The 24044-nt window shown below is 42.0% G+C and overlaps 1 protein-coding gene across 1 annotated transcript; it reads left to right on the forward strand.

The window, feature by feature from the left end:
- Positions 1-967: 967 nt before the first annotated feature.
- On the forward strand, positions 968-22090 carry c10h9orf78 (chromosome 10 C9orf78 homolog). Its single transcript, XM_078550098.1, has 9 exons — positions 968-1143; positions 2895-2954; positions 6272-6323; positions 8104-8174; positions 8668-8748; positions 10274-10471; positions 11949-12085; positions 14821-14919; positions 21167-22090. The coding sequence occupies exons 1-9, from the start codon at positions 1064-1066 to the stop codon at positions 21256-21258; spliced, it is 870 nt and encodes a 289-aa protein (XP_078406224.1). The 5' UTR covers positions 968-1063; the 3' UTR covers positions 21259-22090.
- The last annotated feature ends 1954 nt before the right edge of the window (positions 22091-24044 follow it).

Consider the following 24044-nt stretch of genomic DNA (forward strand, 5'->3'; position numbering starts at 1 on the left):
TGAGCCAAATGGTATAGTGATGGGGCAAGAAAAGAAAGATGTGCCAAGAGCAGGTGTGCTGCTGACTGGAAGCAAAAATGAGAGACCTAAAATATGTAAAGCAAAGGAAACAAACTTGGTGCAGGGATTATGGTCTGAAATTGTTCAACTCAATGTTGAGTCCAGAAGGCCATGATGTGTCCAACTGAAAGATGAGGTGCTGTTCCTCAGGCTTTTGCTGAGCTTCACTGGAATGATGCAGCAGGCCGTAGACAGAGATGTCAGCGTGAGAGCAAGGTGGAGAATTAAAATGAAAGGTCACCGTCAAATGCTTGGCGGCCTGCTTGCGGATTGAACGTTGGTGTTCTCCAAAGTGGGCATCCAATCTTTTTTTTAATGACTCACAATGAACATATGTAGTGACTACTATATGTATTATAATCGTATCAAAGCACCTCAGAATGCAACACAGTGTATGTCAATAACTCCAGTACCAATGCACTGTCTGTCTGTAATGGTCATATTGAAATTACTGTAATATTCATTGATTGTATTGAAGCACCTTGTGATCCTTGTGTAACAGTTGAATATGATTGCACTTTTTGCGATGGGCGTTTAGAAATGTTTTGTAATGTTCTTCCAGATATTTTATGAATAAAGTATATTTTTCCCAAAAAAAAATTGTTTTTGTTTTCCCAATAAGGGGGAAAGCTGGATAAACAAGTGAAGAAGGAAAAGAAAAATGGTGCAAACGAGATGAAGTCGGTTATTTGGAGGCTCCAGTGAGACACAACAGCCCATTGCTGTGCTTGTGTACAGTCAGTGTAAACTGCAACACCCTAGGAGTGGGTCACATGATCCGAGGCTCGCTGCATTGTGGGAAATGTAGTCTAAGAACCGCCGGAAGCCGTTTAAGGGACCGGAAGTAACCGGATATCCGTCGGCACAAAGCCAGCCCCCTTCCTCCCCCCCCCCCCCCCCCCGCCTTTCCTGCTGTCAGTGCGCAGCGAAAACTCGGAGTGGGTAGAGTTGGTCAGACTTTGTTCGGAAAGAAATTGGATTTGAAGGGAAGGTGCGATCTGGAATGCCGGCGGGGAAAAGTTACCGGAGGAGGAGGGAGGAGGAATCGGATGAGGAGGAAGAGCAGAGGGTGGTGGAGGTCAGGTGAGAGCCGAGGCTTCAATGGTCAGGGTAGGCCCCTCCTGCCCCTGAGAGCAGCCCACTCGGATTGGAATAACACAAGGTCTTTCAGCCCAACTGTTACTATTGGTTAATGCACACAAGCTTATAGAAAGGAAAAATGTATTTATATAGCGCCTTTCACGACCACACACCCCACCTCCCCCCCCCCCCCCAAATACATTTGACAGCCAATGAAGCATTTTTGAAGGGTAGTCACAGTTGTAGTGAAGGAAATGCGTTCAACCGGTTTGTGCACAGCAAGCTCCCACAAACAGCAATGTGATCACCACCAGATCATCTGTTTCTGTTGTTATGTTGACTGAGGGATAAATATTGACCCAAGTCACCAGGGAGAACTCAGCAGGTCTTGCCTGAAGCATCTTTGGAGAGAGAAAAACAGAGTTAATATTTGGAGGCAAATATGACTCTTCCTCAGAACTCTTCCGTTTCGAAGAAGAGTCACGTTCAACTCAAAACATGAACTCTGTTTCTCCACGGATGCTGCGTTTTTCCAGCAGCCTATTTTTATTTCAGATTTCCAGCATCCACGGTATTTTGCTTTTACGTCGGGGTCAATTCCCCTGCTCTTTGAAATAGTTCCATTGGGTATTTTGTGTCCACCCAAGCAGGCAGATGGGGTCTCGGTTTAACATCTCATTGGAGGGACAGCATCTTCAGCAGTGCAGCACTCCCTCAGTACTGCACTGGAGTGCCGGCCTAGATATTTGTGCTCAAGACCCTGAGTGGAACTTGAACCCATAACCTTCTGATTCAGTGGTGAGAGTGCTACCAACTGAAGTATGGCTGACACGTAAAGTCTGAAACAACCTCTGATTGCATCCATTACAGTTTGGCAGCTGCATCACATGTTCGGTACATTTTATTCTCTTTCTCCCAGATTGGCGGTCAAGATTTTACAGCAGTAGTTCATTGTGGACTTCCCTGGAATGGCTGACACTTATTGCTCATCCACAGTTGCTAATTTGATATGACTGAGTGGCTCACCAGACTATTTCAGGGAGGCAGATAACCGCATTGGTGTGGGATTGGAGTTATGGAGCTTTGACTACGGATGACGAGGGATTTCCTCCCCTAAAGAACATTAGTGAATTGAATTCAAATTCTCAAAACATATGGTAGGCTGGATTAGCATTAAAACCTGCTCCAAATTACTGTATGCTTTTAAACTTATAATAAGTTAGGAAGGAGGTACGAATTAAGTGTGTTTATTACACAATCCTAATTTAGGTCTGGGTGATAGAGGACTGCTGCAAGTCAGCAGTGTTAAGCAAAGGTTGTTTATAAACTGTTTAGAAATATAGTTACAGTGTCCTCTAGTGGTAACACTGATATTATGAAGAGTTTGGCTTTTTGCATTGTATGCGGATGCACTATAATCAGGCTACAAATGTATCTAGCTCCCATTAAGTCAGTCAGTTGGTGTGACTGCCAGTGTGGACCAGGTGATTACCCCACTGCTTTGTAATTGATTGCTAGAAATTTAAAAACAAGCCTGGTTATATCAGCCGTCACTTATTTATTTTATTCTGTCCTCCTCGAACCTTAACTGATATCCCATGTTAAATTCAATGACACAAAACCTTGAGTTTGCCAGTTTGTTGTTAGGCATACAAACAGAATAAGTACCTTTTCACATTTTCCAAAGTTCTGATGTTTTTGTATAAGAAAAGTTTTTTCCAAATTACCAATGGTAATCTTTCTTATTTCCAAAGGTCGAAACTAGATGAACTGAAGGAAATTCAGAGCCTAAGGAGAAGACAAAATGGAGTGAGGTAGGTGTAACCCACGTGGCAGCAAACTGGCATGATCTGTACCCACCACCGAACATTTTCTGTCAAAGTAACAGGTGAACTGTACATACAATGTACATGTGCCAAGTTGTTACAACTCAAAGCTTCTGTGAACCAAAGTCTTTAATGTGGCGAGGGAAAATATCTTTCAGAGGAGCCACGTTAGCATGCTGTATCAGTGGTGTGTGAGGCTTTGCGTACCAATGACCATAATGTGATCACGTTTGACATAATGAGAATTGGAGAGGTGACTGAAATCTGAAACAAGTGGCCATATTTTGAGAGGACCAACTCTTTTAAGTGTGTGAGAAATCTTGTTAGAGTGTGCCTGCAAGGTTTGAATACGGCTTGGAGAGTGGGGAAACTGTAGCGCCTTCAAGAATGTGATTCGGAATGCAGTAGACCAGTGTGTACCCATCAGCAAAGGTACCAAGTTTAAAGGCACACCTGCCTGGTTAAAAGAGACCATCAAGCAACTCATAAAGAAGAGATGGAAAAGCAATTAAGACCATGAAAAAAATAGTACAGAATTAAGATGGATTTAGTATCAGAAGGCATACTCTGGAGTGTTTGCCTCTCCACCTCTCTTCCCTCCTTTAAGATGCTCCTTAAAACCTCTTTGATCAAGATTTTGGTCACATGTCTCAATATCTCCTTATGTGGACCAGTGTCAAAGTTTGTCTCATAATGCTCTTGTCAAGCATCTTGAGATGTTTTACCATGTTAAAGGTAGGATATAAATGCCAGTTGTGTGTAAAAGGCATCAAAATGGTAAAGAAAGTTTCAAATTGAGTAGTATGGTAAGAGAAGTGAGGTTAACAAGGCTTGCAATTATATTGAGAATAAAAGAAACTGGGGATGGAATAGGCCACTGGAAGGAAATCAGAGTCAGGAATGACAACTGACGCTCCAATGGCCGTAAAAGTGCGAAATAGTCTTTTGCTCAGTTTCCACCAAGGAAGAGGCAGGTAACCTATTGCATCTGGAAGGGAATTTGACGGCCTTGCAGGGTAATCTGTGTAGCTGTTCATATTGTTACCCAGTCAGGTTGCCAAACGGTTGTACACCCATAAGGTGAATAAATCTCAGGAGGTGGATAAAATGCAGCTGAGTAAATAAAGGAAAAAATTGTAGGAACTCTGGCTTCCAGAAATGAGGGGGTTATCTTATGGGGAAAGGTTGAGCAGGTTGGACCTATACTCATTGTTTAGAAGTTTAGAGTTTAGAAGAATGAGAGGCGATCTTCTTGAAACAAGATTGTGAGGGGGCTTGATAGGGTAGATGCTGTTATGACACAGCAGTTGGGAAAGGCTATTTTTTTTAAAACCCAGAGGGAAACTTTAAACAACTGTCGTTACCTATATTTTCAATTGGTATGTTTGAGATGCAGCTCTAAATTCAGGAGTAAGACCACCAGTTCTTGAGAGGTTTTTATATCAAACTAAATGAGATATTTATTAATTTACAACAAATTAAACATAAACACATGGCTACAAATTACTATTATCATAAATTTTAACAAATTCCCAAATTAATCTCCACCAAGGCAACAATAACTAATAGACTTAACCAGACACCAGGCAATGCATTTTCACCTTAGAATTCAAAATGAGGTTCCTTTCAATTTGGTTCCTTTGCAGACAGTTGTAGGCTTACAGCTGCTTTGGTGTTACATGCCTCTGCTTTTCACACAAATTCCTCTCAGATTATACCCAGCCTGCCCTTTAAATGCAAATTCTCATTGAACTCCACCTCTTTTAACAATAAAACTCCTTTCATAGTACCAATTTTATTAGTAATATAAACATTGCTTGGTGTCTCCTAGCTAGGTGCAAGATTTCACTCCCCCTCTCGAATGCTCTATTCAACAAAATGCAAATGTACTCTTAACCCTCTGTTTACATCTCAAAACTACTATGCATCAAAGCACCCAGACTAGCTGGCTTTAATCCAATTAACATGCACCCAGACTAAACTTCTATTTAAAAAGAAAATTTCCAATAACATTATATACATTAATAGCTTCATGACACTGCTGAGAGGATGTTTCCATTTGTGAGGGAATCTAGAACTCATGGGCACAGTTTAAAAATTAGGGGTCTCCCATTGAAGACTAGGGTGAGGAGGAATTTCTTCTCTCAGAGGGTCATTAGTCTTTGGAAGTCTCTTCCCAAAAAGGCAGTGGAGGCTGGTCATTGAGTCCATTCAAGGCTGAGTTAGACAGATTTTTGATCTACAAGGGAATCAAGGGTTATGAAGGAACAGACAGGAAAGCAGAGTTAAGGCCACAGTCGGATTAGTCATGATCTTATTGAATGGTGGCACAAGCTTGATGGGCCGAATGGGAACCGGAGAAAGGCAAATGTTCCTATTTTCAAAAAGGGTAGCAAAAGTGGCCCAGGAAACTACAAACCTGTGAGCTTGATGTCCATTGTGGATAATGATGTGGGATCCATCATTAAAGATAAGATCAGATCATGGAGCATCTGGATAGAAGTAAAATCATAAACATTAATGACTTTGGCAAGACTAACTTACTACTTTCCTTAGAGGATGGGACAAATGAGTAAAGCAATGGTTGTGGTATACTGTGGTTTATGGGTTTCAATAGTTTAGTGGTTACGTCACTGGACAAATAACCCAGAGGCCTGGACTAATGATCCAGAGCTGTGAGTTTAAATTCAGTTAATTAAATAAATCTGGAATAAAAAGCTAGTGTCAGTAATGGTGACCATGAAACTGCCAATTATCGTAAAAGCCCATCTGATTCGCTGATTTCCTTTAGGGAAGAAAATCTGCCATCCTTACTTGGCCTGGCTGAGGTGTGGGTGTGACTGTGACTGTAGACCCCACAGCAATGTGGTTGATTCCGAACTGCTCTCTGAAAGGCGAATCAAGCCATTCAGTTGTATTCAAGAAGGTGGTTCACCACCACCTCGAGGACAATTAAGGACGGGCAACAAATGTTGGCCTAGCCAGCGATGCTCGCATTCCGTGAATTAATTTAAAAAAAAACATGCAGGATATTTAGTGACATACCTGTTCAAAAGGTCGTTCTAAAAGAACCCAAAGGGTAGGAACTTGTAATAGGGAAAAAGAGCTGCGATGCAGCTTAAAATTGCAACAGGGGAGGATTTAAATGAAATAGTAACTCGGGAGCTTCAGGTTGGTCATTCAGCAAGATTTAAAAGCGTCAGTGATGGCAACGTGGACAATAAGTCTCCACCGTGTCATCAGAAGGAAGCAATGGACAAAAACAAAATGCCTTTAGTTACTTCTCTTTCTGGTGCTTGTTACAGTGCTGCTGCCCTACTGGTTGGAGAGCAAGTGCCAGAAGAAACGTCGACTGTGGTAAGTTGCTTCATGCTATAACCTGTCAATTTGTGTCGCAACAGCAATAACTACTTCTATTTATGTAGCGCCTTTAATATAACAAAACATCCCAAGGCCCTATACAAGAAGAGCATATAGCGAAATTTGATGCCGAGCCACATGAAATATTAGGGCAGAAGATCTACAGCTTGGCCAAAGAGGTAGATTTTATAAGGGGTGTCTTAAAGGATGAAAGAGGCAGAAAGGTTTCGAGCTGAGACAGCTCAAGGCCAATGGCAGAACAAGTAATATCAGGGATGCTGAAGAGGCCAGAATGAGATGAACGCAGATATCGCAGAGGGTTATGGGACTGGAGGAGATTACAGAGACAGGGAGTGTCAGTCAGTGAACACGGGTAATGGGCAAATGAGACTTGGTGCGAGTTAAGGGCATGGGCAGCAGAGTTTTGGATGACCTCAAATTTACCGAGGGTTAACTCGGGAGTGCATTGAAATAGTCAAGCCTAGAGGCAACAAAGGCATGGGTGAGGGTTTCAGCAGCAGATGAGCTGCGGCAGGAACAAAGTCCGTGTTGTTAGGGAGGTTGAAATAGATGATATTAGTGATGTGAATGTGTGGTCGGAAGCTCAACTTGGGGTCAGATAGGGCACCAAGGTTGTAAACAGTGTGGTTCAGCCTCAGACAGTTGCCAGGGAGACAAATGGAGTCAGTCACTAGGGTTAAGTGTTCGTAGCAGGGATTGTAAACAATGGCTTCAGTCTTTCCAATATTTAATTGGAGGAAATTTCTGCTCGTCCAGTGTTGGATGTTGGATAAGCAATCTGACAATGGAGAGTGCAAGAAAGATTTGTATACAGATCATGGGCCATCACCTAATACTCAAGCTGAACTGATGACCAATGGTCTAGTCATAACTATCAAAGGTACTATGCCACAGTGCTTTCTGTATTATCAAAGAATCATGCAGCACAGAAGGAGGCCGTATGGCCCATTCTGCCTCTGCCAGCTCTTTGAAAGAGCTACCCATTGAGATCCACCCCTGAAAATTTTCACTTCAATTACTTATCCAATTCCATTTTTAAAGCTATTGGGTCGTAATTTGCTGCCAAAGTAACGGTGAGGCTAATGGCGCCCATTGTTACTTTTGTGCACATGTTACAGACATGGGGCTTTTGAAAAATAAGTAATTTGAAACAAACACTCTTGTTTATTCTAGCTGGTCTAATTGCATTGTCCAGGCCTGCATGGCTGAGGTATGTGGGAGGGGGTGGGGTGCTGGAGTTTACTCTTGATTGCACTTCACCACGTTGTAACTGCATCTACGCGCATAGTTGCTTGTACAGCTGGCAAAACGTGAGCCTAAAGTTTAACAGCTGCCCATGAGTTTTCCATTGAGCTCACGGATGACTATGGTGTGCAAAAACAAAGAAATGGTGGATGGTTTTCTTAAAGTCACTTTGCCTTTTTTGAACTCTCTTACTTTGAGATGCCTCAAAACTTAATCCTCAAACCATGCTGTTAGTTCCCCTCAAAATGTCTTTCCATCCCCTCCAGTGTGGAATCACCTCCCTCTTGTTAGATTCCCTTCTGAAGAGCAGCATTGTATAAAAGCACATTATTGAGTTACTGTGAGTTTGGAACAATGTGTCACTGAGCTGGGAATTTTATTTGTTCGCTTTTTTTAATCAATACCGATATTTAAGGAGAATCGTTAATTTATCTATCTTTAAAAAAAGTACCAGATATTGTTTTTGTTTGGAAATATGCTTACAAACTTGTATCTTTTTTGTTCTGCACAGGATGACCCTTTTAAATTGAAGACTGGTGGTATGATTGACATGAAGATGATAAAGGACAAAAAGCGAGAAAGGTTGGGAATCAGAAACGTAACAAAAATCTACCATTTACTCGTTAATTTCATTGTTCAATTGAATTGGATAGCACAGAACTAGGCCACTCGGCCCACAGTGCCTTTGCCAGCTATTTGAGCAGGTTCTCAACTCAAAGCGGAATTTATGCTTTTAAGAATACAAAATGGCAGTCATGTAGCTGTTTATGTTTGTGATGTTTAACCCTATGTGGATCCCCATTGTTTCTGTGGTGTTAAATAATATGTTAATTTGCTTATTCTGTTTGTTTTTTGCTTGTCTGTCATTGATCCATAAGGTAAGGAAAATTGAGGGGAATGCAAAGTGTGGGGAATAAAATGGCTGTCACAAAAGTTTTATATTGCTTACGTGCTCGAAATACATCCGAGACAAAAATGAAAGTACATATCTCAGGATTTTCCTTCTTTCCTCTTTCACCAACCGAAAGCAAGGGCTAGCTGACTGAAGAATTGAATGTGTTTTCTTTTCTTCCAGGATCGAAGAGGAAGACACGGACTTGAACCTGGGTACATCATTTTCAGTGGAGACAAACCGACGGGATGAAGACGCTGACATGTATGTCTTGACCTTGCATTGCATTCTTCTGCGAAGGGAGAATGAGCTTGTTTTGTTTTCGCCTTGTTTTACGGTACCAGCGCACGCAACATCAAATTTACATTAGGTGTGCATTGTCTCGCTACATGGGTCACCATCCTAGTGATCTGTCATGCTCACAAACGTGCCGGGCTGATAACCTTGCCTCTTTTGTTGGTCTGAGGCAGCCTCTGGATCAAGCATTGTCATCCTGAATCCCCAAAGTTCCTCTCTAGTACATGGCTCATTTGTTCCAGGAAACATAGATCTGCTCCAACTCTGTTTGGAGTTAAAGGAGAAAGAAACTGTTAACGTTTCTGGTCAGTGATCTTTGATCAAAAAGTCCTGATGAAAGGCCATCAAACTGAAACGTTAACATGTTTCATTCTCCACAGATGCTGCCAGACCTGCTGAGTGTTTCCAGCATTTTCTGTTTGTATTTCAGATTTCCAACATCTGTAATATTTTACTTCTGTATTAATGATATTTGGGGTGTTTTGGTGTGGCTCCTCTTGATCAAAGTGAGCTTTGGTTCCTCTATAGAGTTTTTTTTTGTATATTAAGTTCCAAGGAATCCACTTTCCAGTCTGATTAGATATAAATTAATTTTGTTGGACTCTGTCTTTGCAGGAATAATCTGATTGCCAATTGGGAGTAACCCAGTCAAAGTGGTTAAAGGTTGTTTCGAGCTCTTTCACTCAGCATCATCACTGAGAACCACTGTTCTATTGACTCTTACATAATCCATTTCCTTTCTCAAAAGTATTACGGGCAAAATGTTCAAACCAAAAAACAAGACTTTGGAAAAATAATCTCCAAAGATCATTCTTATTAAGATCATAGGAGACAATTCGGTCCATTGTGTCTGTGCCAACTCTTTGCGAAGAACAATTCAATTACTCCCACTCACCTTCTTGTTTCCCGACATCCCTGAATATCTTTCCAAGTGTTTATCCAATTCCCATTTGAAAGTTGCTATGGAATTTACTTCCACCACTCTTTTCAATCAGGGCAATGTAGCTCGCAACCTATTCCCTTAAAAATTTCTCCTCATCTCCCCTCTGATTCTTAAACCTGTGCCCTCTGGTTACTGATGTTCCTGTGAGTGGAAACAATTTCTCCTTTCTAACTCAATTGAAACCCATTGTAATTTTGAACACCTCTATTAAATCTCCTTTACCCGTTTTTAGCAAATGGGAACAATCCCAGCTTCCCTTAGTCTCCCCACATAACTGACGTCTTTCATCTCTGGTACTGCTCTAGTAAATATCTGCACCCTCTCCAAAGTCTTGCCATCCTACATAGCGTTAAAAATAACATAGGCAGATATTTTGTCTCTTTGCGTTTGTGGAGCGTCGATGGCAGGTGGGGGAAACTAATTTCCTATTTGCTTTCCATCACAAGCTGTAACATAAGGCATTAAGGATCTTGGAAGCCATTGACCTATTATGACTTGTTAATCTGTTTAGTAAGTGTTCTCATTCATCTCTGTACTGTTCCATTTCAGGATGAAGTACATTGAGACAGAACTGAAGAGGAGGAAGGGAATCCTGGAGAATGAGGAACAGAAGGCGAAGGTCAAAAACCCAGAGGACCAACTCTATGAGCTGCCCGATAATATCAACGTCTCGTCTGCCAAACGTACAGAGGAAATGTTATCCAATCAGATGCTCAGTGGCATTCCTGAGGTGGATCTGGGAATTGAGTAAGTGTTTATCTTCTTAACTCAATTGTAAGGCCAGTGGAAGAAACTGAAGTACATATGGGGTTGTACCACTGAAAACTCCAGTTACTGTGCTTCCAATTTCAGAACATTCTTTATTTGGAGGTCTATTCTATCACATTAACCTACACATGCTGGAAACAGTAATTATAATAATTATAAAATTTCACAATTTCTCTTGCTTTATTCAGAAAAAGCAGGTCCATTTCACTGATACCCACACAATCATGGATATGTTTATTATGTATCAATAAAATTTAATAAGCTGTATAGGGTGACACTTCAAAACTTGGCCAGATTGGAGATGATTCCCTATCAATCATATCTGCTGGAAGTGACTGCAATTTTTAAAAATTATTTGTTAATGGGAAAAGGGCGCCAATGGCAACACCACTTATTGTCCATCTCCAATTGCCCTTGAGAAGGTGGTGGCGTACCACCTTCTTGAACCGCTGCAGTCCACCTGGTGCAGGTACTTCCACAGTGCTGTTAGGAAGGGAGTTCTAGGACTTTGATCCAGACCTAGATTTTACGCATAGAATTTGTGTAATATAACTATCTTGTTTAATATAAATATCACTGCATTTTACTGGAAAAATTATTGAGAGGCATTGTTGTAGTGTTGGTCATGAGTTCTGTTTGCTGTAGTTCATTGACTGTAGTGCCTGACTGACAGGTGCCAATACTTACTCCAGATTTAATATTCAGACTTCTCTGGTACTGGTATTCCAATAGACTGCCATTAGACCTTTGAAACTCCTTGTTACTATGGAACTGAAAGTATACAAAGCCCCAGTTCTCAGACAAGGTTAGATGACTGGTTCAGCTATTCTACCCACCCTACTGCCCACAAGAGCATCTTGACATATTTCTATATCTTAATAACCCTGAATTCTGTTTTCCTACAGGAACCTATCCAGTTCCTTTTGAATCTGTCATATAGTTCCTTGTTCTACCATCCTTGCTGATTGATTGTTTAATTCCATACAGTTGTCACCATTTGACAGAAACATTTGTTGCTGAATTTCCCACTCTTTTCATCCTTAATTTGAAAATGTGAGCCCCCAACCCCCACCCCGGCCTTGAATTTTGTATTTTGCAGAGAAAAAAAATTGAATTCACTTTCTCCAATAATCTTAAATGTAAGTATCAAATTGTCCTCAAGTCTTCTGTTTCCAAGAGAGAAAAGACTGAGGAACCAATGTTTGTTTCCATCTACACCAACTTTATAGTGTAAAACAGCAGAGAAAGGTCATTTAGCCTATTGTGCCTATGCATTTTGACCCAAAGCTCCACAAATGTTTCCACTTCAAGTAATTATCCAGTTCCTATGTGAATTTAACACTCAATCTGCTTCGACTACCCTTTCAGCACGTGCATTCCAGATCATAATTTGCCACCTGAATTTTATTTTTCCTCATATTGACATTGACTGCACTTCTTATTTTTTAATTTTGAGTGCAAAAATAAAGAATATTATCAGCACCGAAGAGGCAAAAGCCCAGCTCCTGGCGGAACAGCGCAACAAAAAGAAGGATAACGGTACCTCTTTCGTACCCACCAACATCGCGGTCAATTACGTTCAACACAATCGGTGTAAGTATTGACGGACCTCCGTGATTGATCTTTATTGGTGCTGCAATTTCATGGTGTGGTTTTCCTTGTGTACGTGTGTCCCGGGTGACCCTAGCAGCTTCAATTTGGACCTAAAACTATAAAAACGACAATTTTTAATAAAAGTCCAGAGTCGCAGGTATTGGGAGGAACAGGCAATGGAGAGGTTCTGTGAATGCGTGGAGGGCAGGGTTGACAAAAGTGATGACACAAGGCAGGTTTGAATCGTAACTTTGAGCAGCATTCAGTGGCATTCTCTCGGGAACAGGCTTTCTCCCTTCTTGGTTTGTCTGAGAATGTGGAGATATTTTGTTATTCACATCTTGAGGCAACAGGAATCTAAGAAGGGGGCTGAAGCTGATATATAATGACGAATTTACAATGGAGCTCCTTTGAAAGAAGCCAAATCAAGATTTGTCTTTTTTTATTTGCTCATGGGATGTGGGCATCACTGGCTAGGTCAGCATTTATTGCCCATCCCTAATTGCCCTTGTTCAGAGAGCATTTAAGAGTCAACCACATTGCTGTGGATCTGGAGTCACATGTAGGCCGGACCAGGTAAGGACGGCAGATATCCTTCCCTAAACGGCATTAGGCCTCTGTTAATCACTATTACTGGTTTGATCTGCAAGAATGAGGGGACAGCGTTGGAAATCAATTTTTAAATTCTTGCTAATTGTGGAGTATGGCATGTAGCCATAAATAAATTCCAGCTTTATTACCCAATGCTGTCAAGATATCTTTGTTAGATATTCTGCTTCAGCAGTGAGGTTGTTGTGGGTTTAAACCCTGCTGCAGAATTTACTTTGGCTAACTAAGCTTGGCAGTCCAATGCAATGCTGGAGTACTGCTGCATCATCTGAGGCACTGTCCTTCAAATACAACAATATATAGGAAACCCAGCACAGAAACAGGCCTTTTGGCCCAACCAGTCCATTCCAGTGTTTATGATCCTCTAGAGCCTCCTCGCATCTTTTCTCGTTTAAATTTATTGTCGTAACTCAATTCCCTTCTGCCTCATATTCTTGTCTAGGTTCCTCTTAAACGTAGCTATACTATTCCCTTCAAACACTTCCTGTGGTAGCAAATTTCACATTCTCACCATTCCTTGAGTGAAGAAGTTTCTTCTGAATTCCCTGTTGGATTTCTTGGCCACTATCTTATATTGACGGCCTCCAGTTATGCTCTTCCCCAAAAGAGGAAACATTCTCTTATCCCCTTGATCAAAACCTTTCATAATTTTAAAAAACCTCTATTAGGTCACCCCTCAGCCTTTTTCCAAGAAAGAAGGGACCCAGCTTAACCAAGGTTCCTATAGCTTGTTTAAAGTGATGCCAAATATCTCTACTTGAAAAACAAGGAATCCATTTGGTGTCCTCATCAACATTCCTCTCTCAATACCCCGCCCCCCCTCCCCACCCCCACTAAAATTTAAATAAATAAATCATTCAACTGGTCACATTGCGATATATGAGAGCTAACTGTACAAAATGGCTGCTGTATTGTATCAATAATGGCAACCGCACTTGAAAAGCAATCGCTTGAGATGTTCCTGAGACACACGATAAGCTGCTATATAATTCCAAGCCTTTTGTTCTTTATGACAAGGGAGTGCCACAGTGCTCATTTTAAATGCTGAGGGACAATCCATTTTGGCTTGGGATTTATGTCTCATTCAAACCTACAAAATACTTCTCAAGAGCAATTGGGGATGGGTAATAAACGCTGGCCTAACGAACAAAGACCACGACCCGTAAATGAATAAAAAATACTTAATGAGACAGACAAGGTAGATGCAGGTAAGATGTTTCCCCTGGTTGGGGAGTCTAGAACCAGGGGACACAATCTCAAAATTAGAGGGAAGCCACTTAGGGCTGAGATGAGGAGAATTTTTTTACTCGGAGGACTGACTCTTTGGAATTCTCTACCCCAAAGGGCTGTGGAAGCTCAGCCAGAGCATGTTTAGAGATTGGCAGATTTCTAAATGCTAATGGCGTAAAGGGATATGGGAATAGTGTGGGGGGAAAAAGGCATTGAAGTGGATGACCAGCAATGATCATATTGAATGGTGGAGCAGGCTCGATGGGCTGAATGGCCTACTCCTCCTATATTCCTATGTCTGATCTTGTATATTAGGCACTTTTGTATCTGTGCGGCGACCCTCCTTTCCAATATAAACAACTCCCTTAGAATGCTCTATTATTTACTTAATACTTTACATAGTCCACTCCTGGATTCAAAGTTGTCACTTGGGGAGAGAAAAATTTACCTGAAAATTATCAGCTGCAAACCTGCGTGTTACAAACAGAATACAGAATAGAAAGGGCGGGCGGGGAGTGGACTTTATCCCATTTTTCTCTCTGAGGAGGGTTGGGATTTGTCTCATCGTGATTTTCCAGCCATCATGAGGTGTGGGGCAAGTTTGTTGGAGCAGCTGGTCTTTCCCTGCTCGCCAGCTTCCGTATGTTCGTACATCCTACACAACTAAGTACAACCTTTTACTGTGTGGGGCTTGCCAGTCAAGCACAACTTAAGCTGGGAAATTGTTTTCCTTACTGCTTTAAAAAAAAAGAATCTGCATGTCTCCCATTATCCTGCATACTTTTTCTTATTAAGTGCAGTTGTTTTTAACCAAATAAATAAGAGAGTTTGGAAGGCTTTGAGCTAAGTTACAGCAGGGTCCTCGATTTCCCATTGCCTCATGTTCTCTGTTGTAGTTTACCGGGAGGAATTGCACGCACCTGCAAAACGCAATAAAGAGGAAGCCAAACCACGGCCCCTGAGAGTGGGCGATACCGATAAACCAGAACCTGAACGTAAGTAGATGATGTCAGCATTTCATTGTTAATCTTTCTAAGGTAATGGACCACACCAGTAACAATTATTAAAAAAATTCGAACTGCTGTTTGCAGATTACAATGTGGGGAAGTCCTGCTCCAACTGTACAGGGTGTTAGTGAGGCCGCACCTGCAGTACTGTGTACAGTTTTGGTCCCCGTATTTAAGAGAGGATATACTGGCATTGGAGGCAGTTCAAAAAAGATTCGCTAGGCTAATTCTTGGGATGAAGGGGTTGACTTATCAAGAACGGCTAAACAGGTTAGGCCTTTATTCATTAGAATTTAGAAGAATGAGGGGCGATCATATTGAAACGTACAAGATTCTGAGGGGGCTTGACAGGGTAGATGTTGAGAAGATGTTTCCACTAGTGGGGGAATCTCAAACTAGGGGACGTAGTTACGGAATAAGGGGACACTCATTTAAAACTGAGATGCGAAGGCATTTCTTCTCCCAGAGGGTAGTCATTGTCTGGAGTTCCCTACCCCAGAAAGCTGTGGAGGCTAGATCACTGGAAGTATTTAAAAAGGAGGTAGATAGATTTTTGAAATATCGGGGAGTTGAGGGCTATGAGGAGCTGGCACGAAAGAGGAGTTGAGGCCTGGCGCAGATCAGCCATGATCTTATTGAAGGCGGGATAGGCTTGAGGGGCTAACTGGCCTATACCTGCTCCCTATTTCTTATGTTCTTATGTTTTCTACTTTCAATTCCACTTAATTCCCTGCTCCTGGTCAAGCAACGTCATGATTTTAAAATTCTCTTCCTTGTTTTCAGATCCCCCCATAGCCTCATCCCTCCTATCACTGCAATTTCCTCCAGCCCCAGAACTCTCCAAGATCTCTTTGCTCAACTAATCCTGGTTTCTTGAGCATGCCTAGTGTTAATCGCTCCACTATTGGTGGCCCTTCCTTCAGCTGCGAGGCCATATGCTCTGGAATTCCCTCCCTGAACCTCTCCGACTTTCAACCTCTCCTTCTTTCTTTAAGATGCCCCTTAAAGCCTACCTCTTTGACCAAGCTTTTGGTCATCTGTCCTTATATCGCGTTGTGTGGCTCAGTGCCTAATTTTGCTTTATAATGCTCCTGTGAAGCACCTTGGGACATTTCATTACATTAAAGACGCTATATAAGTTGTTAATTCGGAGGGTGGTTATCCAGGCCATTGATAATTCTACGCACAAAAGTTCCAAGTCTGAGCCTGGCTGTCCAGGGGAGGCCATGTGGAAAGTACAGCTGCTTCTACGGAAGAAAAATATGAGCACATGTTGGTCTTATACACTTTCTTGTAGCTGGGTACGGAGTAGCATTAGCAGAGCAGGGCTCTGGAGGAGGAGTCCATTCAGCTGCTCAAGCCTATTTTTTTATTCATTCATGGGATGAGGGCGTCGCTGGCTAGGCCAGCATTTAATGCCCATCCCTAATTGCCCTCGAGAAGGTGGTGGTGAGCTGTCTTCTTGAACTGCTGCAGTCCATATGGTGTAGGTACACCCACAGTGCTGTTAGGAAGGGAATTCTGGGATTTTGACCCAGAGACAGTGAAGGAACGGCAACATACTTCCAAGTCAGGATGGCGAGTGGCTAGATGGGGAACTTCCAGGTGGTGTTCCCATGTGTCTGCTGCCCTTGTCCTTCTAGGTTTGGTGGTTGTGGGTTTGGAAGGTGCTGTCTAAGGAGCCTTGGTAAGTTCCTGCAGTGCATCTTGTAGCTGGTACACACTGCTACCACTGTGAGTCAGTGATGGAGCGAGTGAAAGTTTGTGGATGGTGTGCCAATCAAGCGGGCTGCTTTGCCCTTGATGGTGTCAAGCTTCTTGAATGTTGTTTGAGCTGCACTCATCCAGGCAAGTGGAGAATATTCCATCATATTCCTATCTTGTGCCTTGTAGATGGTGGACAGGCTCTGGGGAGTCAGGAGGTGAGTTACTTGCTGCAGGATCCCTTGCCTCTGACCTGCACTTGTAGCCTCAGTATTTATATGGCTAGTCCAGTTCAATTTCTGGTCAATGATAACCCCCCAGGACGATATTAGTGGGGGATTCAGTGATGGTACCAAGGGGCAATGATTAGATTCTCTCTTGTTGGAGATGGTCATTGCCTGGCACTTTTGTGGTACGAATGTTACTTGCCACTTGTCAGCCCAAGCCTGGATATTATCCAGGTCTTGCTGCATTTGAACATGAACTGCTTCAATATCCGAGGAGTCGCGAATGGTGCGGAGCATTGTGCAATCATCAGCGAACATCCCCACTTCCGACCTTATGATGGAAGGAAGGTCATTGATGAAGCAGCTGAACATAGTTGTGCCTAGAACACTACCCTGAGGAACTCCTGCGGTGATATCCTGGAACTGAGATGGTTGATCTCCAACAACCATAACCATCTTCCTTTGTGCTAGGTATGACTCCAGCCAGTGGAGAGATTTCCCCCTGAATCCCATTGACTCCAGTTTTGTTAGGGTTCCTTGATGCCCACACTCGGTCAAATGCTGCCTTGATGTCAAGGGCAGTCACTCTGATCTCACCTCTGGCATTCAGCTCTTTTGTCCCTATTTGAACCAAGGCTGTAATGAGGTCAGGGGCTGAGTGACCCTAGCAGAATTGAAACTGGGCATCAGTGAGCAGGTTATTCCTAGGCAAGTGCTGCTTGATAGCACTGTTGATGACTCCTTCCATCACTTTACTGAAGATCGAGAGTAGGCTGATGGGGTGGTAAATGGCCTGGTTGGATCTGTTGTGCTTTTTGTGTACAGGACATACCTGGGCAATTTTCTACATAGCTGGGTAGATGCCAGTGTTGTAGCTGTAGTGGAAAAGCTTGACGAGGGGCGTGGCAAGTTCTGGAGCACTAGTCTTCAGTACTGTTGCTGGAATATTGTCAGGGCCCACAGCCTTTGCAGTATCCAGTGCCTTAAGCTGTTTCTTGATGTTTCTTGATCATGGAGTGAATCGAATTGACAGAAGACTGGCATCTGTATGCTGAGGACCTCCAGAGGAGGCTGAGATGGATCATCCACTTGGCATTTCTGGCTGAAGATTGTTGCAAATGCTTCAGCCTTATCTTTTGCACTGATGTGCTGGGCTGCCCCATCATTGAGGCTGGGGATATTTGTGGAGCCACTTTCTCCAGTGAGTTATTTAATTGTCCACTACCATTCATGACTGGATGTGGCAGGATTGCAGAGCTTAGATCTGATCCGTTGGTTGTGGAATCGCTTGGCTTTATCTGTCGCTTGCTGCTTATGCTGTTCGGCACATAAGTAGTCCTGTGTTGTAGCTTCATCAGGTTGAAACCTCATTTTTAGGTATGCCTGGTGCTGCTCCTGGCATGCTCTCCTGCACTCTTCATTGAACCAGAGTTGATCCCCTGGCTTGGTGATAATGGTAGAGTGGGGGTTATGCCAGGCCATGAGGTTACAGATTGTGGTTGAGTACAATTCTGCTGTTGCTGATGACCCACAGCACCTCATAGTTGCCCAGTCTTGAGTTGTGGAGCTGTTCAAAATCTATCCCATTTAGCACGGTGGTAGTGCCACATAACACAATGGAGGGTGTCCTCAAAATGAAGATAGGACTTCATCTCCGCAAGGACAGTGTGGTGGTCACTACCGATGCTGTCATGGACAGATGCATCTGCGGCAGGCAAGTTGGTGAAGCCGAGGTCAAGTATGTTTTTCCCTCTTGGTTCCCTTGTCACCTGCCGCAGACTCAGTCTAGCAGCTATATCCTTTAGGACTCGGCCAACTAAGTCTGTCGTGATGCTACTGAGCCACTCTTGGTGATGGACATTAAAATCCCCCACCCAGAGTATGTTGTGCACTCTTGCCACTTGCAGTGCTTCCTCCAAGTGGTGTTCAACATGGAGGAGCACTGATTCATAGCTGAGGGTGTGCGGTACATGGTAATCAGCAGAAGGCTTACTTGCCCATGTTTGACCTGATGCCATGAGACATCATGGGGTCTGGAGTCTATGATGAGGACTCTCTGGGCAGCTCCCTCCTGACAGTTCATCACTCTGTCCTTTAATAAGATCCTGGCTGCTCTGCGCAATATTCTTTCTACCTGCTTTTGATCCATATCCCTTACCCAAGTAAAATCTATCAATCTCGATCTTGAGAATCTCAATTGACCCAACAATCATCTGTGGGGGTGAGGGGTTGGGAGAATGAGCATCAGATTTCTGATGATCCTTTTGTGTGGAAAATACAGTTCCTGATTTCACTCCTAAATGGTCTAGCTCCATTTAAGATTATGCCCCTTTTGTTCTGGATTTCTCCCCACCAAAGGAAACAGCTTATCTGTATTGAACCTCTTCATCAATTTAAACAACTCAACGATGAAAGTTATACAAAGAACTAATTTAACAAGTATGATATTTCATTATTGTTCATTACAGTCACACTAACATCTGTCTTTAATGGACCCACATTTCCCTGTTAAATTCTCAGTGTATTTATAAAAACTTTTACCATTGGCTTTGCTATCCTTTTCATATTCCATTTTAGCACCTCTTGGTGCTTTCCTTGTTAGTTGTTATAACTCTCCCAGTCCACTGAATTTCCACTTTTCCTTCTGATTGTGGAAGCCTTTTCTTCTAGCTTGATGCAGCCTCTTACCTCACATGTTGACCATGGTTACTTTACCATCAGAAGTGAATCGTTTGCCTTTTAGGCGTATGCACTGATTCTGTATCATGCCTGATGCTTCTTTGCATTGTTCCCACTGTCTGTTTGTCTGGTGGTTTACCCCTTTATGGCTGAGATCAGTTTGCTGTGGTCAACTTATTCATCATCTCTTTGAAGTTTTCCTTAAGTAAATTAAAAACCTTTGTTTGTGATTTCTCACTTACAAATGCAAAATCGCATTTAATCATATTATGATTATTTTGTTATACATTCCCTTATGCCAGATTGTTAATTCTGGTTTGTTCATCATCATTAAATCTTGGATAGACTATTCCTTTGTAGGCTTCAAAAATATTGTTCGAAAAATGATCTTGAATACATTCTAATTATTAGTTGTCATTACTACTCTAGCTGGGTCTGCTTCTCTATGGCAGTGTGGAAAATTGAAATCTCTCATTGTTTTTGCTGCACGCTTCTATGATCTCTCTACATCTACATTTACCCCCCCCCTGCTGCCAACTGCATCACTGCTATCAGGAGATCTGGAGACAACCTCTGTCAGTCTTGCATCCTTCACTCTTCCCTCCTTCTACCCATGATGTTTCCACTGCCTGATTGCTCTCAACTAAAATTATTTTTTTCTACTACTGTAACTGTGTACTATTCTTTCTAAATTTCTACATCCCGTCTAAAGATCATCTAGCTTGGAATATTTAGTTCCCAATTTATAGCCAGGTCTCCAGTGACTACCATATCATTCCCACAGAGCTGAAGTTTTGATATTTCTTGCTTTGTGTACAGGAAACTTGGATGATGTCCCCATCCTGCCTATATGACCTGATGGCATTTTTTTCTCTGCCATCTTATTGCTAATCCTTTGTACATTGCTACATAAGCAAGTTAACGTTATTTTTCATTGCTAATGTTTTATTTTTAGCAGGTATTTTATTACTAACTCCTTTAAATCTTCTGGTCCCAGGATATTTTGTTATCTTTAACACTTCTTGTACACTAATCTCTGCTCTTACCCCTTTAGGGTATTATTATATCGACCCAGACCCTCCCTTTTCCCCTTTGCTGGTTAAAGTCCTTTCTGCAATTTCATTAATCTTCTCATCCACCTCCCTCCTCCATAATCTCACTTGACATTTAGAGAGGGGAATTGGTACTTGAAATATTGCGAAGGGTAATGAACCATTGAGAAATTGATTAATTGTAAACGGAGATGTTTCCACATTAAACAGGAGATGGTAATGTTATGATTAAATATTAACATTGTATAACACTTACAAGTGTAGATCCCTTTTTAAGTTCTTTACTGCCCACTGCCCCCCCTCCCCCCAAACAGTCCACCATTTTTTAAATACAGGCATTCTGTGCTCCTCATTGCTTTCCTGTACACATTAATTTGCCACAGGGACATAAGTGATGGGGATGAGGGGATTCCCTCAAAATTCACTGTTCAATCGGTGGTTTTTCTGTTCCATTTCTTTAAAGATCCATCAAGGGATGGCTATGTTTTCTGTTTAAATTCTAATCATTTTCTGCTTTAAAGAACCTACTGCAACAAACCTATTAAGAAAAAATTCCCTTTCTACATTATGCAGAATCTCCTCCAAATCGCAAACGTCCTTCCAATGAAAAGGCTACAGATGATTACCATTACGAAAAGTTCAAGAAAATGAGCAGAAGGTACTGACAGGCAGCTCGATATTTTGTTTTTGCTATGAGAATACCAGCATCCTAAACTTCTTGTGTAAAAACAAGACTGATAAGTTTAAAACTGTTTTTGGGGTGGGAAACAGGGAAATGTACAGTGGTTGGACCTTCAGGACTGAACCGACACCATTCTATCTAATGTTAAGCCAGAGCAGGATGAAAAGGTTGGTCCGATATTATACCACACAGTAAACCCCAAAAAAAATTTCACTGCTACCATCACTCTGTATCGAAGCAGATCGCAGGCTGCCACAGAAAACATACCTGTTAATTAAAGCAAAAATAAATCTTGATGTAAGAGGAAACAGTGGAAGTGAGGTGTGTGATTATCTTAGCTGTCCTACTCTAGTTCATGTGTTATGGTGGTTTGTATGAATTTCCACTTCTGAATCCTGTAAAAAGCTGAATTGGAGGAATATACAGTGGCACATGACAATATTTAAGGACCACTGTCACCTCTGCAGAGCTGAGGTAGCTCTACTGCTCCAATTTGTAATTCTGATGGTATTTTAAAAACTGGATTGCGTCACATACACGACTGTGTTATGATGCACAGCGACACATAGCTGCAGCGACACCCTGCTGTTCTAGAAGCAAGTAATCTCATCTTCTGAAATTGGGTTTGAATCTTTTAACTCGCTCATCTACAAAACTGCTCAAAAAGACACTCAACCTCTCAACTTACTATGATTCCATTATGTAAATTAATTTCAGGACAGATAAGTGTTACACATTGATTCTTTTGGTTTATGTATAAATGTCTTTGTGCTGTAAATGTATCTAAAATAAATTTCTTATCCTTGTTTAATGATTTTATATAAATGTTTTCCTGGTTTGTTTTGCATGGCAGTCTATAAGAAATTAGTCCAGTTGGGTGGTACTGTGCCATAGGAGAGTTCTCAAACTCCGCTAGGGTGCCTAAAGTGAACAAGGCAAATCAATGTGTGAGGATGAGCCACCCTTGCGTTAGCAGACAGTTCAAGAACCCAGATACGGTGCTATCAGAGACCAAAACCAACTTTTATGTTAGATCCTCTGCTACTTACTACTTCGTCTACCATATAGAGGAAGGAGGGTACTTGTGGTAGCATTAAGCCTGAAGCTGACAGCGGGCTGTGAGATCAGTTTAGTAAAAGTCTCGTTGCATTCAAGTGCCCTATAGAAATTAGATAGATGTAAAGGAAAATTTCTGCCTTACAAATGAAAGAAAATGACACAGGAAAAGACCAGCTAACCGTTGAGCGTGCCCCATACCAAGATGGCTGGGCCACCATGAATAAATAAAACCGCCTTCCCTCCCCAATATCCCATACGAAATCTACTGAGAGCAACAAAAGACAGGAAATAAAACCTCTGAGCCAATACAGGATAAAGTGTTGGGTAAAATTCCTCTCTGACCACCGCTTTTCCTGTTCCTGCCCCAGGCAATTTAAACCAGTCCAGGAGATCACATGGATAAAGTGTTTTCTGTAAAGCCACTTACCCTCTACATGATGCAATCTCTGTCACAGTCAGGACCTGGTCCAGCCCCATCTTGAAGCTGCTCAGAGTCAGCACCCAGCTGACAGTGTATTCCGGAGGTGCACTACACAGGTGGACTACATCCAGTCTATTCCTATGCTTTCATAGTTTGATGTACTATTTTTAAGTTAAGCTCAGATGGTTTTCTCCCCACAAAGTTTCACAGCAGCAGACAGGTAACAGTTGGCAAGTAATGGGGCAAAGGCTTGTTCTTGAAAATCAATTAACGTTGCTTCCACAGCTACTATAGCTTGTTTGAAATCATTAATGCATTTGTTTCCCATCAAATGTAGATAATGCTACTCTGTTTAATTTCTTCAAAATTGGGCTCAAGTATCTGGTTTCAATGTGAACTAGCGAAAGCTCTATTGGCTCCCATCGAACAGAACCTTTTGGGATCAGAGGAATGCTTCATTCAAGGAATACGAACTGTTAGGTTAACTAATGCAGGCTGTAATGGTAGATTAATATGGCAATGTGCTTTAACTTATTACTGTGGAAGATTCAGAACTTTTAATTGGATGGCCAGTGGTGATTATTCAACACTCCCACTTCATACATACTAAATTAAACAATGAGTGTGCACAATGTCAATTAGTATTCATTTTGGAGGAAAGGACTTGATAGACCAAATACTGGTTATATACATATTCATTTTTAATATTTTAATTTGGAAACACTGGATTATCAAAACTAAGATGACTTGAATAATATTAGTCTGTCACCCACTTTGACGCACCTTCCAAACCTGCAGCCTCTACCACTTAGAAGAACAAGAGTAGCAGATGCATGGGAACACCATCACCTCCAAGTCACACACTCTTCTAACTTGGAGCTATATTGCTGTTCCTTCATTGTTGCTGGTTCAAAAACCTGGTACTCCCTTCCTTGCATACTGTGGGTGTAGCTGCACAATGTTGTCTGCAGTGGTTCAAGAAGGTGGCTCACTACCACTTGGGAGGTTGGGGATGGGCAACAAGAGGGGCTTGGTAGCATAGTGGTAATGTCACTGGACTAGTAATCCAGAGGCCCTCTGGGGAACATGTTTTCAAATCCCACCACAGCTGTTGGTGGAATTTGAATTCAATTAATAAATCTGGAATATAAAGCTAGTCGCTGTAATGGTGACCATTGAAACTATCATCGATCGTCGTAAAGACCCATCCGGTTCACTAATGTTCTTTAGGTAAGGAAGTCTGCCAATCTTACCCAATCTGGCCTGCATGTAACTCTGGACTCTCATCA

The sequence above is a fragment of the Cetorhinus maximus genome, chromosome 10 (genome assembly GCF_964194155.1).
Source record: "Cetorhinus maximus chromosome 10, sCetMax3.hap1.1, whole genome shotgun sequence".
NCBI lineage: Eukaryota > Metazoa > Chordata > Chondrichthyes > Lamniformes > Cetorhinidae > Cetorhinus > Cetorhinus maximus.